Source organism: Cuculus canorus, chromosome 2, assembly GCF_017976375.1.
Source record: "Cuculus canorus isolate bCucCan1 chromosome 2, bCucCan1.pri, whole genome shotgun sequence".
In the NCBI taxonomy this organism is placed as follows: Eukaryota; Metazoa; Chordata; class Aves; order Cuculiformes; family Cuculidae; genus Cuculus; species Cuculus canorus.
This window is the reverse complement of record NC_071402.1, coordinates 109066719-109084949: the sequence shown is the minus strand read 5'-3', so window position 1 is coordinate 109084949 and position 18231 is coordinate 109066719. Positions and strand designations below refer to the sequence as shown.

Here is an 18231-nt window from a genome sequence, read left to right as displayed (position 1 = left end):
TGTTTGTTTGCTTACTTTAACCAGGTTCTTTGTTTTCTACCATCTTAACGCTTTGTTTTCCCTCCAAGATAGTTCCTTGCCTTTGCAAGGATTTATAATAGAGATGTTTGCAGCCTTCATTGCAGCTCAATGCTAATAAAAAATACTCCCCTCATCAGAGGCTGCCTGTTAACAGCTCTCCTCCTTTATTGTTAAAGTTCTGTGTACTTAATTCTTCTTTGTCAATAAGTACAATCAATCTCAGCATGTTAATTAGGAAAAGTTTAATGAGACAAGGGACAGACACCTGACCGCATAAGGTCGGTTCCCTTGCTGTCAAGAACAACAGCAACTTAGACTATACATACAAGCCTTTATTATCGCCATTTAATAGTCAACCTGCATTATGTTTTTTCTTTACATGCATTAGGAATGAGAACCCCGTCCTGCTCTGTAGACTCATTTCATTTAAATGATAAGAAGTCCTGGAAACCCTTTCTCTCTACTGCAAGAGGTTGTTCATGCAATGCCGGGTTTGTTAATCAGCATTTACTTACGCCTGTCAGGTACCCAAGAAGTTTTAAGTCTTCCATAGCTTCTAGTATCACTTAATTTATTAATCATCGCAATGACACCTTGGATTATCAAACTGGAATCACAGTCTCTGTCTAAACAAGAGCAGCATCCCTCCCACCAATTCTGCAGCGTTTCCACCTTTCCAGCAGGAAAAATTCCTCACAGAAATGTGCTAAATCGCCTTTTTATCTTTCTTGACATTATTTTTCCACACTCTTTTCTCTTGAGGACAGGAATAGATGTTCTTATGATGCAAAGCACAATGGGTAGTCATTTTTGACTGTTGGCCATAGACACCGTCTCAGAAATAACAACAACTGGGTAGTCCTACCTATGTGAAACAATGGAGAAGGAAGAACAGCATAAGGTAGACCCCTTTGACTGCACAGCCAGAAGAGCGTGGAGCATGCTGAAGGACAGCAGGTAAATTTGAACCGAATCTTGAAGGGCAGGAGGTATAAGCAAAGGACTCTGAGGAAGGAAGAGCTATGAAAAAGATGTTGCGTGTAGAGGGCACACTTCAGGAAAGGGCTCAATACCTTGGCTTCCCTGGAAATGTGCCCAAACTGGGCACAGTCTCTTGCTGCACAGAAGACTCCTTCAAGCCTTACCAAAATTAAAAGAGTTTCTGCAGCCTGAACTGGGAACAAATTCAAACTAGATAAGCTAGAAACCTCTGCAGCTAAGAGAAATGTAGGATGAAATTCAAATATCCACAGACAGAAAAAAGGGGACCTTGCCACAGAAAGATGCTTTCTAAAGTCTGAGATTTGAAGTGCTTATGAATACAAATCATTTACAGTGAATTCAATTACACTGAATACAATTACAGAGTGAATTGTGCCCACCTGCATTGCTGCTCCAGAGTTTACTTGCATTTTAGAAAAGCTGTGATTAATTTTATTAAAATTATTTTTAACTTTTTCTCCAAGGAGAGAAAACATTTTAAGAGAAAATGTTTGCATTTTTGAGGGAAATGAAAATAAAGATTAAAAATGGCTATGCATGTCAATGAGATAAAAGAAAAACACTTACATTGTTTTCTAACCACAATTTTTCTATAATGTCCTAACTATTTTTTTTTAACTTTCATATTCCCAAAACTAAAGGAATTTAGTATTTCTGACATGGCACATATAGTGTAGAATCCCCATGCAAGTGTGTATACTTCTGAAGTCTGAAGAAAGTCAGATAAAGAAAGAATAAATAACAGGACACTATGTCCATATGCTGCATTATTTTTCTTGCTGAAATTCAGCACGTACGAAGTCCTCGCTCTTCTACATCAACCTGCACAGCCATACTTCTTCAGCTGCCTGGAAGATTGTGATTTTTAGTAGGCTAGTCATAAAACCACATCTTCTAGCCTTGAAAAAAATCTCAAACTTATGGGATGTTCTCAGAGAGACATGGTGAGCACCCCTCCATACCCCATTTCTGAATGCATACTGCTTTCCATTTATATCCACCCATAAGTCAATTGCTTCTACTTACGTCACTAACTTTGTGAAAGTGAACACTCCTCCTACCAAAAGACCTAACTCTTGGCTTTTCCACTCCTGACTACAATACTTTGTCTACATTTCTTAGCCCCCAAAGTTGAGGCAGATGGTATCTGTAGGAGTTTGGACCTGAATCAAAGCAACTGCAGTACATGGAAATTTGGGAATATTGGTGTGTTGCACTGCACCGAGGATAGAAATTTGAATTTGGACACAGCTTCTGGTACCAGACTTCACTAAGGACACATTTAATTGCATGTTCTCTTGAGTTTCCCAGTAGACTGGAATAGCTCCCTCGTAGCCCATTTTGGTGGCAACATATTTTAGCAGCTCCCAATATCTGCTAAAGCCAAGTCATTAAAGCAGTATGGGGTGCTTTATCACCCAGCTGACGGCAGGAGTGGGATCCTCTCAGCTATCTTCAGCCATCTCAGAGGCCAAGGAGCCAAGTAGGCTCCTGCTGTAGTTAGTGGAGGAAGATAGGCATCTGCAGAGAGTAATCCACCCCACATCTCTCTCTCTATTAGCTGAAGAGAAGCCCAGATAAGTAGCTCAGACCAGACACATTACTCTGAATAGCTAGAGCTAGACAAGATGAATTCCACCCTCTGTGCCCAAAACACTAACATATGTAGTTTCTCATTACTTATCACAGTTGCAACGCCTGTTACTCATTGATTTAGGAACAGATTTCCTCGGTGTGATTTCCTTTTCTTTGTGCAAAACTTCCATTATGCAGTTTTTACACCCTAGCACTCAGGCATATAAGTGACAAGACATTTCCTGCATAGACCCACTCGTACACCTGCAGTCCAGGACCTGTGTGCGTCTTGAGTCTCTCTGAGCACGCCTGAGCAGTGGTGTAAAAGCCCCCAGTGATGCAAAGAGATTGAGCCGAGAATGCTTTTAAATTCAGCTCTCCGGGGGCCCCAAGCCCCCATGCTCTGTTTCCAAACATTTGGGTTTCACCTGCTTCAAATTGTTTATAAGAGCAGCTAAGAAGCAAAATTATGCTGTTTGGGGACAAAACATTTGTGGCTGTCCCGCCAATGGTCATCCCCATGACATGCCTCCCTGCAGGACAGACAGACGGTGCAACCCTTCCCACTCCCAGCCCTCGGCCACCCCAGCAATGCAGAAATCCAGCCTCCAAACATTTCCCAAGCGGGTCTGCTCCCCTTGTCCCCACAGGGGTCTGGAAGAAGACAGGTCCTGGACTGCAGTGTCTCCATAGTGCTGCGCACTCTCAGCATGGTGGTACTCCATACCGCTGCATGCTTCGCATGCCAAAACATGCAGTGCCCATGGTCTGGGTAACAGCAGTGTGAGTCAGAAAGGGCTGGTTATGAGTTTGGATACTACCATTTAAAGATAAGCTTCTCCATGGTTACTGCTCTCACGCAAGGTCACTTTCCTGCCAAACCTCCTCCTCTTCTTTCCTGGCTCTCTCTCTTTCCCCCTCCACTATTTTTTTTTCCAAACATGCTACATCAAAAGAGAAAATGAAAACATTTAAGATAATCACAGTCTGACTATTTTAATGCAGGCTGTAGGAAAGGAAACATGTAAGCCAAGTGCTCTCACTGTGCAAGCAGAAACACACTCTCGATCTCATAAAAGTAGTATCTGAGAAATAACACTTGATTAAAGCAGCCAGTCCTTCATTTAAGTAGGTGCTTATGGTAGGGAAAACATCCAAGGTTTCTCTAGAACAGGCTCTTGGCCTATCACAAAAAGCAGGAACAGGCCAGACAGATGAATTATTGTGAGACAGCTGGGTTTCAGCCGGGGTGTGAGGAGATCCCTATTATCCCGTCCACCTTTCTTACACAAATGCCTCTCCCCAGAGAAACCAAGTCATTAAAAGCCAGATCATTCGCTCCTGACAGGCAATATGCATTGAGTGAGAGGTGATACATTTTCATTTTCAGCAAGAAATCTTAGTCACCCCAAGGAATGGCTCACTCAGGAGAGCGGTAATGGAATACAGAGCCTTTCATCTTCACCTCACCCCTGCAAGCGCAGCCTGGATCAGTAGCAACCCAAAAATTGTTAGCTAATGGGTTGTTTTGGTGAACTCCATGAAATGAATCTGGTGGGTTTGGTCCAGTTTTCAGTAGACAATAACTAGAACCACACATGGTGTTAAACAAACCCCACATTAACGAGTTGAGTGAACGGTGGTTAAGGACTGAGTGAATCACCCATGAGCACCCATGCCGCTGCTTTCCCTACCCTTCAGGGCCAAGGAGCAGAAGTTAAGCCCTGCAATTTGCCAGCCTGCTCCACTGATACAGGGATCCCTAACACATAGGATCCCCATTTTGTCCTCATTTGCAGAAGCAGTGTGTGTTAAAACAACGGAAAAAAAAAATCTTAGCAACCATTTCATATTCTTCGGGAGTTTAACAATATCTAGTAGGCACTGGTTTCAGCTGAAAATATCACAACCTTGAACTACCAAAGAGCTTTCCAAGGAATGGACCCAACAGCCCAGGCTTGCTCATGTGTGCTGACTTTTGAGTGCATCATTTTGCAATGTTAAAGTTCCTTTTTTTTTGTAAGAAATTCTTCATTTCAATACATTTAGTGAGCACAGGACAATCCTACATCTCTCCAGGAAAACAACCACAGCCATTCCTCTTTACTTTCTTCCCATTCAGTGCTGCCTGTAGTCCCAGCTTGAGCTACCCTTGGGATGGTGATGACCTATGGAGTCCAGAATAAGCCATCATTACAAAAGCTTGCTTCCAAATAAAATGCAGAATTCATCCTGAAGTAAGAGCAGCTTGCATCCTTATGCCACCACCACAAACATCTTGGCAATAATTTGTGCCACTTCCTCTGCTGCATTTTCACTAAAGAGTTACAATTTGGATTCCCAGAAGAAATCTAATTTGAGGTGAAGAGCTACCACTCAACTCTTAAAACCTGCACAAGTTACAGCATATCACACACAAGCCTGTTCTCATCACATCTCATGACTAGATAAGTATCTTTAAATAAGACATCCACCAATTGCTTAGATAAGAGATCCACTGGAGACACATTCCCAAAAGGGAATGGATGTAAAGCAGGCAGCAAATTACTATCAAAGCCCTGAGGATGGCCCCCCCTTATTTACTTCAAATTCAAATTACACAGGAATTAGCATGGGTCCAAATTCTGAAAGAAACAGGCAAGATGGTAAAAAAAAGGCTCTGCAGAGAGAGGGAAGGGAAGTCAGGTGTGTCATATACACAGATGGCCTTTGTTTTGCTGTCAGTAACATTCAGAAGTAGCGCTGGACATTTTATATAGATGTCATTAGGATCCAAATACCATCTTTTTCAGACACGATCACTAAGCCTCTTCCTTCTCTAAAGTAGCTAGGACTGGCAACTGTCAAGGAGAGACCCCCAGATCTGACCCTAATTCCTATATTTCTTCATAGTGTTCTCCCTAAATATCTCCCACTTCCCATGCTTTTCTCGGCACAGTTGCTTTTGTTACTTATGGAACAAAGGGAAGTTCATCAAGGAGATATTGGCACACCAACAACTAGGCAATAGGCAGTATCTGTACAGTACTTAGCAAAGAGCAAAGCACAGCCTGAAGAGACTCCAGCATGTCTCCACAGACTTCTCAACCAGACCTGCCTTCCCCTGAGGAACATGACTAAGGAAAGCTGGAGTCTGAAGCTGAAGTTGAGAGGGAGACCCACCGAATACAAAGGCAGCAATGTGCCTCTGCCTAGGACAGGAGGCATTCAGCACAGCAGAAGCCCAGGGTATATATGATGTGTGAGATGTGTGACAGCATATTTTCTTTATTACAGGATTAAACTTAAAAATAGCCTGCAAACAAAATGACCTGAGCACCCTAACTCATCCACAGTAGTGGTGATGATTTAGTGTAAATTAATTTTGTAGATTACTAGGATTTTTTCCCACAAGAGTCCAAGTTCTCTGCAGCATTGCCATTAAATATGTGTGTGTCTATGTATAAATACATATTAATTTTGTAGTTCTGCCTTTCTCTCCTTCCTTTCTTAGTCTACTTTCACACTGCAGGAGAGCTGTATCTGATATTGACTGAATTCTTGTCTTTCTACTGAAGTGTAAAGTTCCTCCACCTCGCATTTTCTGCTGATAACCAACCCATCAATTGCAACAAAAGCAGTGATTTGAACTTTGCATTTTACTGGTCTCATATATCACACCAATGAAGTCAAAGTTATCTGTCCCAACCCATGCAGCATTATCTTTTTAACTTAATCGAAGTGAAAGAGAAGCCTGTGCTTATTACCCAAAGGATACAATTATTACTTCCTCTCTATATTGTTGCTAGTCAAGGCTAAAATCCAAGATATGACCTTTTCATTACTCATCAAGCCAAAATCCATCTGGGACAGCCTAAGGAGACTGCCCTCATCCTTTCCCTCAGTAATTCAGAGCAAAGGCCCTTGCTGCGTACAGCTAAAAGGAATCCTTGAGAAAGACTGGTTTAAGGAAGCATCTAATAAATGTTGATCAGCAGATGAAACCCAAAAGCTTTCTGACTCCTCTGCATGATACCATCACTAAGTATTACTAATTTAACACATTGGCCCTCTCCCAGATATCCTGCTCTATCTGCATACAGTGTAAGGTCACAAAAAAGATTATAAACTCCAAATATGAGTGATATAATGTATTAGTGCAGTAAAATCTTCAATAGAAACCTGAACTCCAAGAGCAGAATGCGTAATAGTGTTGAATTCCTTATATTTTTCGCTTTGTTACAGCAATAACAACATGCCTTTTGAAGTTCACACAAGGAGATACAATGCCAAAAGGCAAATACTTACAATACAAGAGCACTTGGTACATTTGTTTCCTTCAGGCCTAAATTCTTCCCCTTCATTGTAATGTCTCCCTTCAAATATACAACCTGGAAAATAACATTTAAATAACTTTAGCTCAGGATAACCTTTGTGCTGTAATACATCCTACCACAGGACAATTTGAAAATCAAATACTACCACCCTACCCATTATGGATCGCTTCAAAAGCCTTTACAAAGGCCCTTTTTTGGAGAAAGAAAGCATCCTTCTATGGCAGACAAATCTGCACCAGAAAAGTTAAGACTAAGTCAGGTCTTCTACTAAAAGTGGCTTTGAAACACTTTTCTAAATGGTTTGCTTTTTACTACTCATACTTACTCTCTAGGTTTATATTAGAAGTTGGCAGAAATTGTAACAACTTAGAATATAATAAATATCAGAACTGAAGCACTATGCAGGCACCACTGCAAAACTTCTCTTACATTCAAATTAGCTTATAATACCATGGTGATTTGCCACTGTGCTTCACAAAGGCAACCCATCTCCGCTCCCCTTCAAAAAGTGAGTTTCCTTTGGTTTTAGGACTGATCTTATACTTCCCCTTGTAGCAAAATCCCAGTCATCAACCAGGCAAATGCAGGTGACAGATCCTCTGAAAAATGCCATAAATATGTACATGGATATTGCCATGCACTATTGCCTATGCATCCCCTAGTCTGCATGTCCTCTAGTAAAAAATACTAACTATGCTCGTGTCACTTACTGCACTGTGAGCCGCCAGTCCACATTTTAGTAACCTGTCAGGTATAACGGAGAAGCTAGAGGCAACCTCCCAGGTAATGATGGTTATCATTAGAAATATAGTTGCACATGTGGAACAGCATCTTCCTGTGAAATCTCACCTGGACACACAGGACAACACATTCCCGTAAGTTTGGAAGGGTTTTTGCAATGAACAACACATTGTACCTCCGACTCCACTATCACTCCTTCCTGAAAAAGAAGCAGATCAGACTTGTACATTAATAGCACTATTGTTGCTTTAACAAGCAAAAATCTGCAATTATCGGTTGTACAATTAAACCACTGGATTTCAAAATCTCTTTCCTTTCTGTATCTGCTGCCTGGTATCAGAATTCCAGTTAATCCACAGTCAAAAGATCCACTTGAGCCTCCCTGACTCCAGACACAGGATTTGCCTTAAAATGCATGAGGTAAGAAACCAAGCACCTTCTTAGGAAAAGGAATCCTGCTTTATCAGGACTCCTTAGCCTCAGTAATCTGCTATGCAGCTCTGGTGAAAACAGGCCAGACACAAGGCATTCTCATCCCTCTCCCCTTGGAAGAAAAAAGACTTAGAAAGCAGATAAAAGCGTCTTGTTCTGTAGAGGGGAGACACTTATCTTTGATGCTTTGCCTGATAAGTATTAGTAAATTAACATTTCCTGTACTTCTTGTTGGAGAAGTCAAGAGTCCTCCTGAACAAATCTGGGTGTGAGGATCTCTACACAAAAGGCTGATACTTTTTGTGATGATTGCAGCATAGCATCTGGAGGCAAGGGAAATCCGTTTATTAAATGTGTGGGTCTAGGGTAAACAGGATCACCCAGTTTGTGCATTTAGACACTGTGACAGGCAATAAAGAATTGCTTATTTCCTGTAGCTAGTAGTTATCAGAGCATCTAAATTCAAGCTGTGAGTATCTTTTATTAAAGTACAAGGATACACAATCCTGCTTCTCCAACTTCATTCTTCTCAGTGCATTTGTCTTTAAAATCATGGGTAGTTTTTGTAGAGCAGAAGTGTCACAGAACGAAAAAAACCTTGAAACCCCTTTTTCTTGTTTGTAGAAGCTCTTCGTATTCATTCTTCTCTCCTATTTCCAACAGCTGCAATTCTTAGTTGCTGTCTGAGTGTTATTATTAAAACTGGATCAAATTATCAACAAAAATTGCCAATATAGTCACAGACAAACTAAAATTACCCACATAATTACTTGTTTTGTGATTGAAAATCACATAGTCTTGCAAATGTTACAGTTGCAGCTAGGCAAGATACCAAAAACACTAGTGTTAACAATGCAGAGCACCAGGAAAAGATATGTTTGTGGGTTTCTCTTAAAGAACATCCCAGGTAAAACCCATGGACACACATAGGTGAAAATGTCCAATTACTAAAATAATAATTTGTATCTCACAAAAGGCTTAGCATGCTGAGAGGACTTATGTCAAGGTCAAGACACCAGGAAATGGCACGGGTACGTATCTGTCCTTCAGCAATATTTGGGTATCACGGTACTCAAGTCATATAAAACCTAGTCTGATGAATGTTTGGTTTTAGCTGGCCACATCTGAATGAATTTAAACTACTTTAAATGCAAAGGATGTACTGTGTTTTGAGTATAAAATATTCAGGATAGAAAAGGCTCAGAATTTCATAGGAAAAGGTTGCGACCCAATTAGCATGACGCTGATGCCATCCTTACCTGGCACTGGTATGTAACACAGGGATTGCTAGGGAGGTGCCATTTCATTGAACTGTTGTATGCATTTCCTTCGAAACTGCAATCTAGAAGAGACAGAACACATCAGTCCGGCTGAAGACAATGATTCCATGGGAGGCTACTGATGAGGACCACAGAGCAGCATCCTGAATGTGCCCCATCCTGTTCCCTGGGTTAACAAAAGAGGTAGAGCTGAGAACTGGGACGGACAAGAGGGGTCATACTCTGGAGGGCTGACAGCATCACCTCCCAGAAGTCTGCTCCTGGTGTATGACTGGCCAAACTCCTTAAAACGTTCAACCACTCGAGATCAACCAGCCTTTATGTGGGTGGTGAATTCATGAGTGGACAAATTGTGGAGTTCCACAGGGTTTAGCTTCATATATCTCGTCTTATACTACAACTTTGGTAACAGAAAATAGATTGGTTTGCCCATGCACAGAATCAGCACACAATTTTTCTTTTGTGCAAAATTAAGTTTCACTGAGGTGTTTGGAAAAAAAAAACAAACCAAACTTTAATTTTCACATTTTTTACTACATGTTCCTACTAGTTTCCCTTCCCACTCTTTCATTGTTTTGAAAAGAATAAAATAACTCACCAGAAAAGAAGAAACAGAAAAGACATATTAAGTGGAAATAAAATATTTGTTTAAGAGACTTAGTTTATTAATACAAAATTAGTTGAATTAAAATTAAGTCTTTGGAGAGCTAAAGTGTCTCTGAAAAAAACTAAATCTTACAAGAAACATATACCCCATTTTCTGCAGGAACGATGCCCATTTTCCATATACTGCTATGAGGGTTTTTTTCCAGTCTATTTTATGCAAAACGAGCTTGATCAACGAGCCCATGAAACCAACAAGAGTCTTGCCAGAGACTTTCAAACATACATATACATAGAGTCACCAAGCACAAGACTACCATCAATCAAATGATGCCCATGGCACCGTTCTCCTCTCATACCCCACCTCAGCAGCTGCTCCAAGTCTTTCTCTGCTGTGTAGGGTACACTGTCTTGAACTGCTTTGGGATACGTTTTATGGCCTTCTGAAAATCAAGGCAAGTTATCAGCCCTACATCAGGTAATCTTTGAGCCCCCTGTGTAAGAAAACTTGAGGGTCACAGCACGGATCTGCTGAGGAACTTAATATGCCCACAAAATTATTTTTTATTCTACCCCAAATTTAGAAGATATCTGATATACAGAGATCATATACAAATGTGTTAACTGCCTCCATTTAAGATCTTAACCAACAGAAGGCTTGCACTTCAGGATTTAAGTCGGTAGTCAGGCATTTTTCCAGGCTAAGTACAGAGCAACACAAGAGAAATCTGCAAACGCTGTGGCCATTCCACGTACCTAAGCTGAAACAGGTATGTTTTTAAAAGAGTTGATCAGTAGTCTAAGAGCTGGCTGAGACAGTTTAATCTTGGACAAATATTGCAAGGTACAAAGTATACATCTGAATCTCACTTTTTTAAAAATAGCAAAGTCCCTATGAAGTGTTTTCAAATAATTAAAACATCTTGAGATTTCTCAGCATATTGATGAAGTTCTGTGTGAGCTCTTATAGCACAAGGCAACATGTCAAAAGAGAAACGTGGAGCCCTATACTCCTCTTAAGCATTTAGAGGACCTGTTCTGAAAAACACAAAGCTAATTTTGTAGCAGTCACTGCCCACTGCAAATTCCGATAAGTAGCAGAGCCTGTTCAACGAATTTTGGCATCCTGAAGTTGCAGAAACCCAGACCCTACTGGCATACTGGTCCCAGCCAGAGAGAGCTAATGTGTGTGCTTGACACTCAAGATGGAACAAGCTGTGTTGTTAAACGTCTTTCTGTGTTTTTTACTGTATGGGTCTGCTATCTTCAGCACCATGCAAAATCAAGAGCCAGATTGGAAACCACTACTGACTGCAAAATGCCTTGCATATTTGCTCACCAATTATGTTCTTTAATTTGAAGCATTTTCTCTGTAAGAAAGTTAAAGTTTCTGGGCTGAGCTGCCTGTACAGATGTGCATATTAAAATGAAATTTTCACTTCAAGGATTAGTCTGGTTGAGAAAGCAGGAAGGGAGTGCATTTGTGCGGCCACAATGCTCTTGCTCGCAGTGCATATCCAAGTCATACTACAAAATCCTCTGCCCAGCAGCACCAGCTGTTTTCCCTGTGCAAAGCAGCAAGGGAGAAGCTGAATTCCACCTATGCACAAGTCACTTCTGTCACTGATATGTGGTGCTGGAAGCACTGGGGCATAGCACACCAGAAGTAACTACGGCAGGGAGAGCTTGCAGGCAGCAACAGGGAAATTTCAAAATGGAGATCAGGGCTGAAAAGTCTCAGAAGCATTGGAGATACTGGTCCCGAGCTTTGGCATGGGCCAGCAAGTTGAATAAGGGAGTCAGAGCAGCAGTGTACGGCGTGGTGGGAGCTGGATTTCATCAGATGCTCAGTTGAAGAAAACAGTACAAAGGAAGGGGAGAGCTAACCAGTAGCACAGGCAGGGTGGGCAAGAGCTGTGGGAAGGCTGAAGGTCAGGCAAACTGAAGACAGGACAGGAAAGGAAGTACTTTACAATCTCCAGGTGAGATTTTTTAACCTGTACCTGACCAGAGGTGTGCCCTGACATTCTGCCCTTTGTATGCCCCAGAGCTACACCCATTGCTCACTCTTCAAAAGGAAAAGGAAACAAAGCCCTGCATACCACCTAGTTTTTCTGAGCCTTACTTTCAATGTGCAAATCCCTCAGCAGACACGTGCAAACATATACCCGCACTTTCCTAGCCCACCTATGCATAGCATGGAAGTCTATGAGTCTCACCTAAACTCAGCCGAGTTGAAACTCTCTTGCCTCCATACATTAACTCACTTGAGTCATTTGAGCTCATCCATGATGAAAGTTCCACCATATTTGGCTGGGCAAGAAGTAGTCACTAAACATCTTTTGTCCATAGGCATCAACAAAGTCCCAGACGCCAATTTCTACAACTGAGTTCAGCAAAACATACTTCAAATTCTCAAAAGCTATTTTAATTCCCTTTGGGAATATTACTATGTCAAACTACTGTCTCCATCTGTCATGTGATAGGGAGAGCAGGAGAAAAGAATAAATCAAGAAAGATTGGAGCTTAGTCCTTAAATGCCATTCACTTTCTTCTGCTTGAATACATACTTAAAACAAAACTTTAATAGAAATGGTTATGGAGGTTTTCAAGAGGGGAACCCAAAAAGCCTGAGAATCTTCTAAGAAACACATGAAAGTAACAGATTTGACATTAATAGGTATATTTGATCTTGTGACATATACCCCATAAGGAAAACTTTTAGATTCCACATGCAGAAGGAAGATAAAGAGCAAGGGTCTATATCAATTTTAAGGGATCTAAGGTGATTTATATCAGTCAAGGAGTGTGTCCTAATTTCTTAGTCTTTCCTGTTTCTTTCTTTAAGAATAGCTGGTGTTTTATTAATGTAAAATATTAACTTTTGGTTAGTTGTAGGTTTTGTTCCTATTGCCTCCTTCAACCCAAATAGTTCAGATAAGTCCTGAATAAACATCCAAGCTGAATGTTGCTTATCTGAATCAAACCAAACCACTGAATACTTTGAAGTCAACCAATTGTTGTATATGCACTGGAAACTGCTAATTACCTTCTAGTCACCTCATAAAGACAAAATGATCCTCTATACTTGAATCACATCTGCATAAAAAAATTATGTTAAAATAGTTAAAACACTTCTAACATACTAATTTATCTACTTTGTTTCAATGTCGTGCAAGCCTTACTTGAGCACCTCAGTTTCAAACACAATAAACCAATCTTTGGCTGATATAATTTGAAAGGGAGCAATTTAATTCAAAAGCAAGCATCCTTACACAGAACTGGACTGGAACAATCAAAGAGGCAAATTATAGCAGATTTTGCTATTGCTGTGTGGACAGGTTGATAATCAGGAAGCCATTTGTCTTTCCAAATCTAGTAACATTGCTAAATGACCCTTTTTACTTCCCCAGACACCCCAGCACAGAGCAGTATCACGAAGATAGGGAAATTGCCTGTAAAAGACAGTTTAGTAGTGCTAAAGCTCAATCAGTGTCCTCAGGAGTTCATTAAAAACAAGCCTTTATTACTCAATTTGACATTGCCTAATAATATTCCGGAAGAGATTTTTGCTTATTTTAGGCTAATGAGAATTTTATAGACAAGTCATTTCCGCATTCTCCCAAGAGAAAGTGATAGATTGGTGCACAATAGGCTGGCTCCCCATCCCTCATTTCTTCAGCATCTTTCTTTTCCAATTAAGTTTTATTCTTGATTTCTCTCCACGTTCTGTTTAGAAAAGTAACCTCTCTATTGAAAATAAACATTAGAAAAAAAGAAAACAGTCAGAAGACATGTTTTATTTAGTGTTTGATAAATTGATCCTCAGGGAGGTATCTAGGCATGCTAACACTACAAACCAGTTTGAACAAAAAAAAACCCCAAAACCCCAAACAAAACAAACGGAAAAAAAAAACCAATAACTTGCACATTCTGCAGTATTTCCCTGGCATTAGCCAAAATAAAAGAACTGTGAGTCACACATATACCTATTATAAAATATGTTTTCACATGTCTCAGTGATGGTAAAGCCACTGACAGCTACTAGAAAATTAAACTTCCTGTTGAGTAACCCTGGTCTTCATTTGTCAACACAGAAGCATGAAAATATATACAAAATCTCCCATGCTTACGAAGTCTAACTCTAAACAGTGAAAATCTGACTCCTTCCTCTGTAACCAAGTACAATCAAACCAATTTGCAGCTAAGCCATCATAATTACGATGCCCAAGGGATGTGAGGCGCGGAAGCAGCATAAAGGGCATACAACAGCACAGAGTAAAATGGCCATGGGGGCAAGCTATACAGAGTTCACAGGCATATGATGCAAAGTTGCCTACATTCGCTGAGCAAATACCAGCAGAAACAAAGACATTAACTCCTCCTGGTGCTTTGGGTTTGTTCCCTGCTCCCCACTGGAACCAAATTTCACCTCCACAAATGACTTGTGTTTCACCAACACACATATATAAGGGGAAAAAGTAATTCTGCAGGGTCCAGAAGAACCTCACAATCCCGAATGCCATATAGAGCTGCATTGAATACTGAGCTATTAATGAATGTGCTTGCCAAGCCTTGCAGATGGAGAACTGTGACCTCTCATGGCTGTGAGGGGTGTCATGAATAATGTTGCTTCACGGCAATAATTACCATTGCCATTTAGACCCAGTTCCCTCATATCAGCAAAATCATGGAATATCAGTACAGCTTATAGCTTCAAAGTTAAATAGTAAAATAAATTCTTATTTCAGTCTTAAGTGTACTAATATGTGTACTGTGTAACACAAGAATGTTGCATAAAGCCTCCATCCTAGTCTTCAGTGTCTTTCTTACTTGCTGCACTGGACACAATAACCACACACAAGCGCACAAGCGCATCCATGTATTGCCACAGAGGTCGCACCCTGTTTTCTAATACAAGAGTACTGAACAAGCTTTCTGTGGCTGTAAAAGTGTGGGTGACTGATGTTTGATGTTTGACTGCAAAAGTATTTATGACAAGACCGTTCATAAGTTTCTTAGGTAAATGAAGAATTATAGTAATCAAGGCATCAAGAAAATCTGAAATTTGAAGCACTACTGAATGCTATAATATATATTGGATATTCAAGGGATATGAAATGTACGTCTTTGTAAAAAACAGTTCATTCAGAGGAAGTGAGAGAGAATTTCTTGGGCATAACCAGACGTAACCAAAGCTGACACCATGATGATACTGGGTGATACTACCCTTAGTGGTTACATGTCACTGCATCAAAATCCTGCCCTTTACTTGAAATACAAAGCTTGAAGCTGAATGTACACTGAGACAAATCTGTACCTTCAGCCTCAAGAACCAGAGCTAGAGCACATTATCAAGAGACTGAGAAGCAGTGAAAAAGGCTGAGAGGAAAGTTAGACTTGATTATGTCCCCAGACCCTCTCTTTCCATAACCACTCTCTCAGATTCTAGGACTGTATTATTCAGATGAAGGTGAAACAGATTTCAGTAGGAAAATATATTTTGATCTTCCCAGCCCATTACCCCACTATCCACGTATTAGGTTGCATCCTTGTCTCTGGAAGCTTGCCTTAGGACATGAGGATGGGCTGCAAGCTATAGCGTCCTATCAGGGCCCCATACAAAGTAATCGCACACACACATACAGCGTGGCATTAAACTGGTATCAAGTATCTCATATTAGGGGTGTCCACTGGCAAACAAAGTGCCAAATGTATGTATGGTCTCTGCAGGGTGTTCATTGAGTAGCCAGAATGCTGATAAACTCATAACCTCCCTCTAACTGCCTTTGCAAACCAGCTTTAATAGTTGAAATTGGCTGCAATCCTCAAAGATAATATTTGATACCTTTTCCAAGAAACGCACAATTAACTATGATAGCTTTGGATATTCAATATTCGGAGGAACTAGTTCTGCTTTTTCCTGGGCTGTGATTCCTTTTTTCTGCTCCAGATCACTGAAGCATAGCACATAAACCACTATGATCATTAATTAATTTAAAAAAAAAAAAAAACAAAAACAAAACACCACAACAAAAAATCCCACAGTAACTCTCAAAAGTTCACAAGGGAAGAAATAGCAAAATTTCACTTGGGAAAGTGAAGGAAACTTCAGAACAACAAATTGTATCTGTTTTAACAAATAACGACCAATTTTGTCTTTGCACATCCATGTAAGATTCAGATTCTTAGGATAAAAGGGTAGAATATGGGACACAATTTTAGAAATGCAAACTTTATGCAGCCCTGAGCTGGTAATACCACTTCTTCAGAGAACAGATAGCTTACTACAAGAGGTCTAGAAACATCCATGTCCAAGTGACAGGTCTTCATCTAATTAGGTAAGAAAATGCTGCCAAATCTATTTCTATAATCTCAATGATCTCATATGTTTTCATTAAACATATTAAATAAAATGAGATGGAAAGTGGCCTATTTATTCTATTCTAAAGTAATAAGAGGGCTTAATTTTTTACTATTTTCAAAATTAATAGTATGCTAGAGGTATACAGTAAGTATCTGTCAGAACAATCTCACTGGAAGATTTCACTACTATACTTACTGCTTTGCATACTCCTTGTAGCAGGGAACTCGCATCATGGGCCCACATTTCTCTGTTCCTGACTTTGCACAAACACACAGCAAAAGAGAGCCTTGCCCCACCAACTTCACTATGCAAGGTCCTATGGGCTTGAAGTCAAGAATAGTGTTAAAACACATTGGTAGTCTGGAGGATTAAAATTTTAAGTAAAACCAATTTCTTGGATACGTTAGGAATAACATGCTGTTTCCACCATAGTGAATTTTCTGACCGCAAAAGCTATAGTTGCTGCTGTATCTTACTTTATTGTTTATGAAGAAATATTTTTAAAAATGCTAGAAGTCATCTAAGTAGCATGCAATTACCCAAATGGAAGCAAAAGAGTTATACTCAGCACAAACCATTTGCAGGAAAATATTCTCTACCAACAATTCAGTTCCTTCTGTATGCGAAACTGTAAATACAGGAGTTCAGCCGGATGCACTGTTGCAGGCATACAGTCTTTCTTCATTTCAGCATACTAGTTTGCTGTGAGGGCACTGGTTTTATATACCCAGTCCTCATGCACTCCTCAGAATAGAATAAAATATCCTGGCAGCAGTGTCACAAATGACTCATGAGTGGTGGTTTCCTTCCTACACAGGCCAATTCTGGAAACATACCCTTTGGTCTTAATTTTATCCTCCTTATGTTGTACTCAAATGACAGCAGCCATTCATTCGTTCTTTCGTTCATTCATTCTTCACAAGGTAGAGAGACGAGAAGCTATCAAAGATTGCTGGCAAGAGCCCGTAAGGCCTGATTAATTTTTTCTAGGCTTTGGGAAGGAAGCCAAGAAAAAAGCCATCAGGTTCTGATGTCTTTCCTTTGTAACATTTTGTTCGTGTTTAGATGAAATGCAAGCAGTAAAAAAAAAAAAAAAAAAAAAAAATTAAAAAAATCCCTGTTTTCCTTTTCCTGCTTGCATTCCCTATGGGCACTCTGGCAGCTTGACAAAATAGTAACTGAGAACAAGTGCTGCAGGGCCAAGTCCCGGCTGCAGCTGAGCTCTGTGTGGGGAGTGTTCAGGAGCTGAGACACCAAAGAGAGAGTAGCTGAAGTGCTATGCAGCCAGGCTGGTGTTTGCACCCTTGATTCCCAAAATACTCCCCACGGGACACCCATATTGGGTTTTGCATGGAACAAAGCAGGAGGTTCAGCAGCGTTCAAAGCAGCCAGAGAGCAAGCAGCTTCCCTAGGAATAAAGGTGGTTCCGACAGCATCTTCCCATGGCACCTGAACAACCTGGTGATAATCTGAGGCGTCAGAACTGCTTTAATTTTACAGGTGAATATCTAGCTTTACCTTTCAGAAAGAGCGGGGAAAAAACTTTCAGAAATTTCACGTTTACCTTGAAAATGAAGCCCTCAAAAGGCTTTAAAAAAAAAGAATAAGAAAACCCTGAAATTTGAAGGTGTTCTTGCATTTGAAAACCACAGGTTTTCCCTTCTAGAAACCTACTGAGAGTTGAACTGATCCTGCTACAGAAGTGTCTTTTATAACACTGTGAAACAATTGTTAATATGTAATTGTCAACTATGGTTGAATAAACTACAGTTAAATGGTCAAACCTATTAATAATGTTCTGTAAGAATTCACCCCAGTTCAGGACAAACAGAATATCTTATAAGGAATCTGAATTACAAATTCTATCTAATGATAATAGTCCATGTACACTAAC

At 40.2% G+C, this 18231-nt stretch overlaps 1 protein-coding gene across 5 annotated transcripts in view; it reads right to left on the bottom strand.

The window, feature by feature from the left end:
* BMPER (BMP binding endothelial regulator) overlaps positions 1 to 18231 on the bottom strand; it is a 151381-nt gene that overhangs the window by 106034 nt on the left and 27116 nt on the right. For all 5 annotated transcript variants that reach the window (XM_054059623.1, XM_054059625.1, XM_054059622.1 and 2 more), the window contains 3 exons: positions 9347 to 9429; positions 7764 to 7854; positions 6886 to 6968 (listed from right to left, as the gene is read on the bottom strand). In XM_054059623.1, the coding sequence (XP_053915598.1) occupies positions 6886 to 6968; positions 7764 to 7854; positions 9347 to 9429 (257 nt within the window). The remainder of the gene's footprint in view (positions 1 to 6885; positions 6969 to 7763; positions 7855 to 9346; positions 9430 to 18231) is intronic.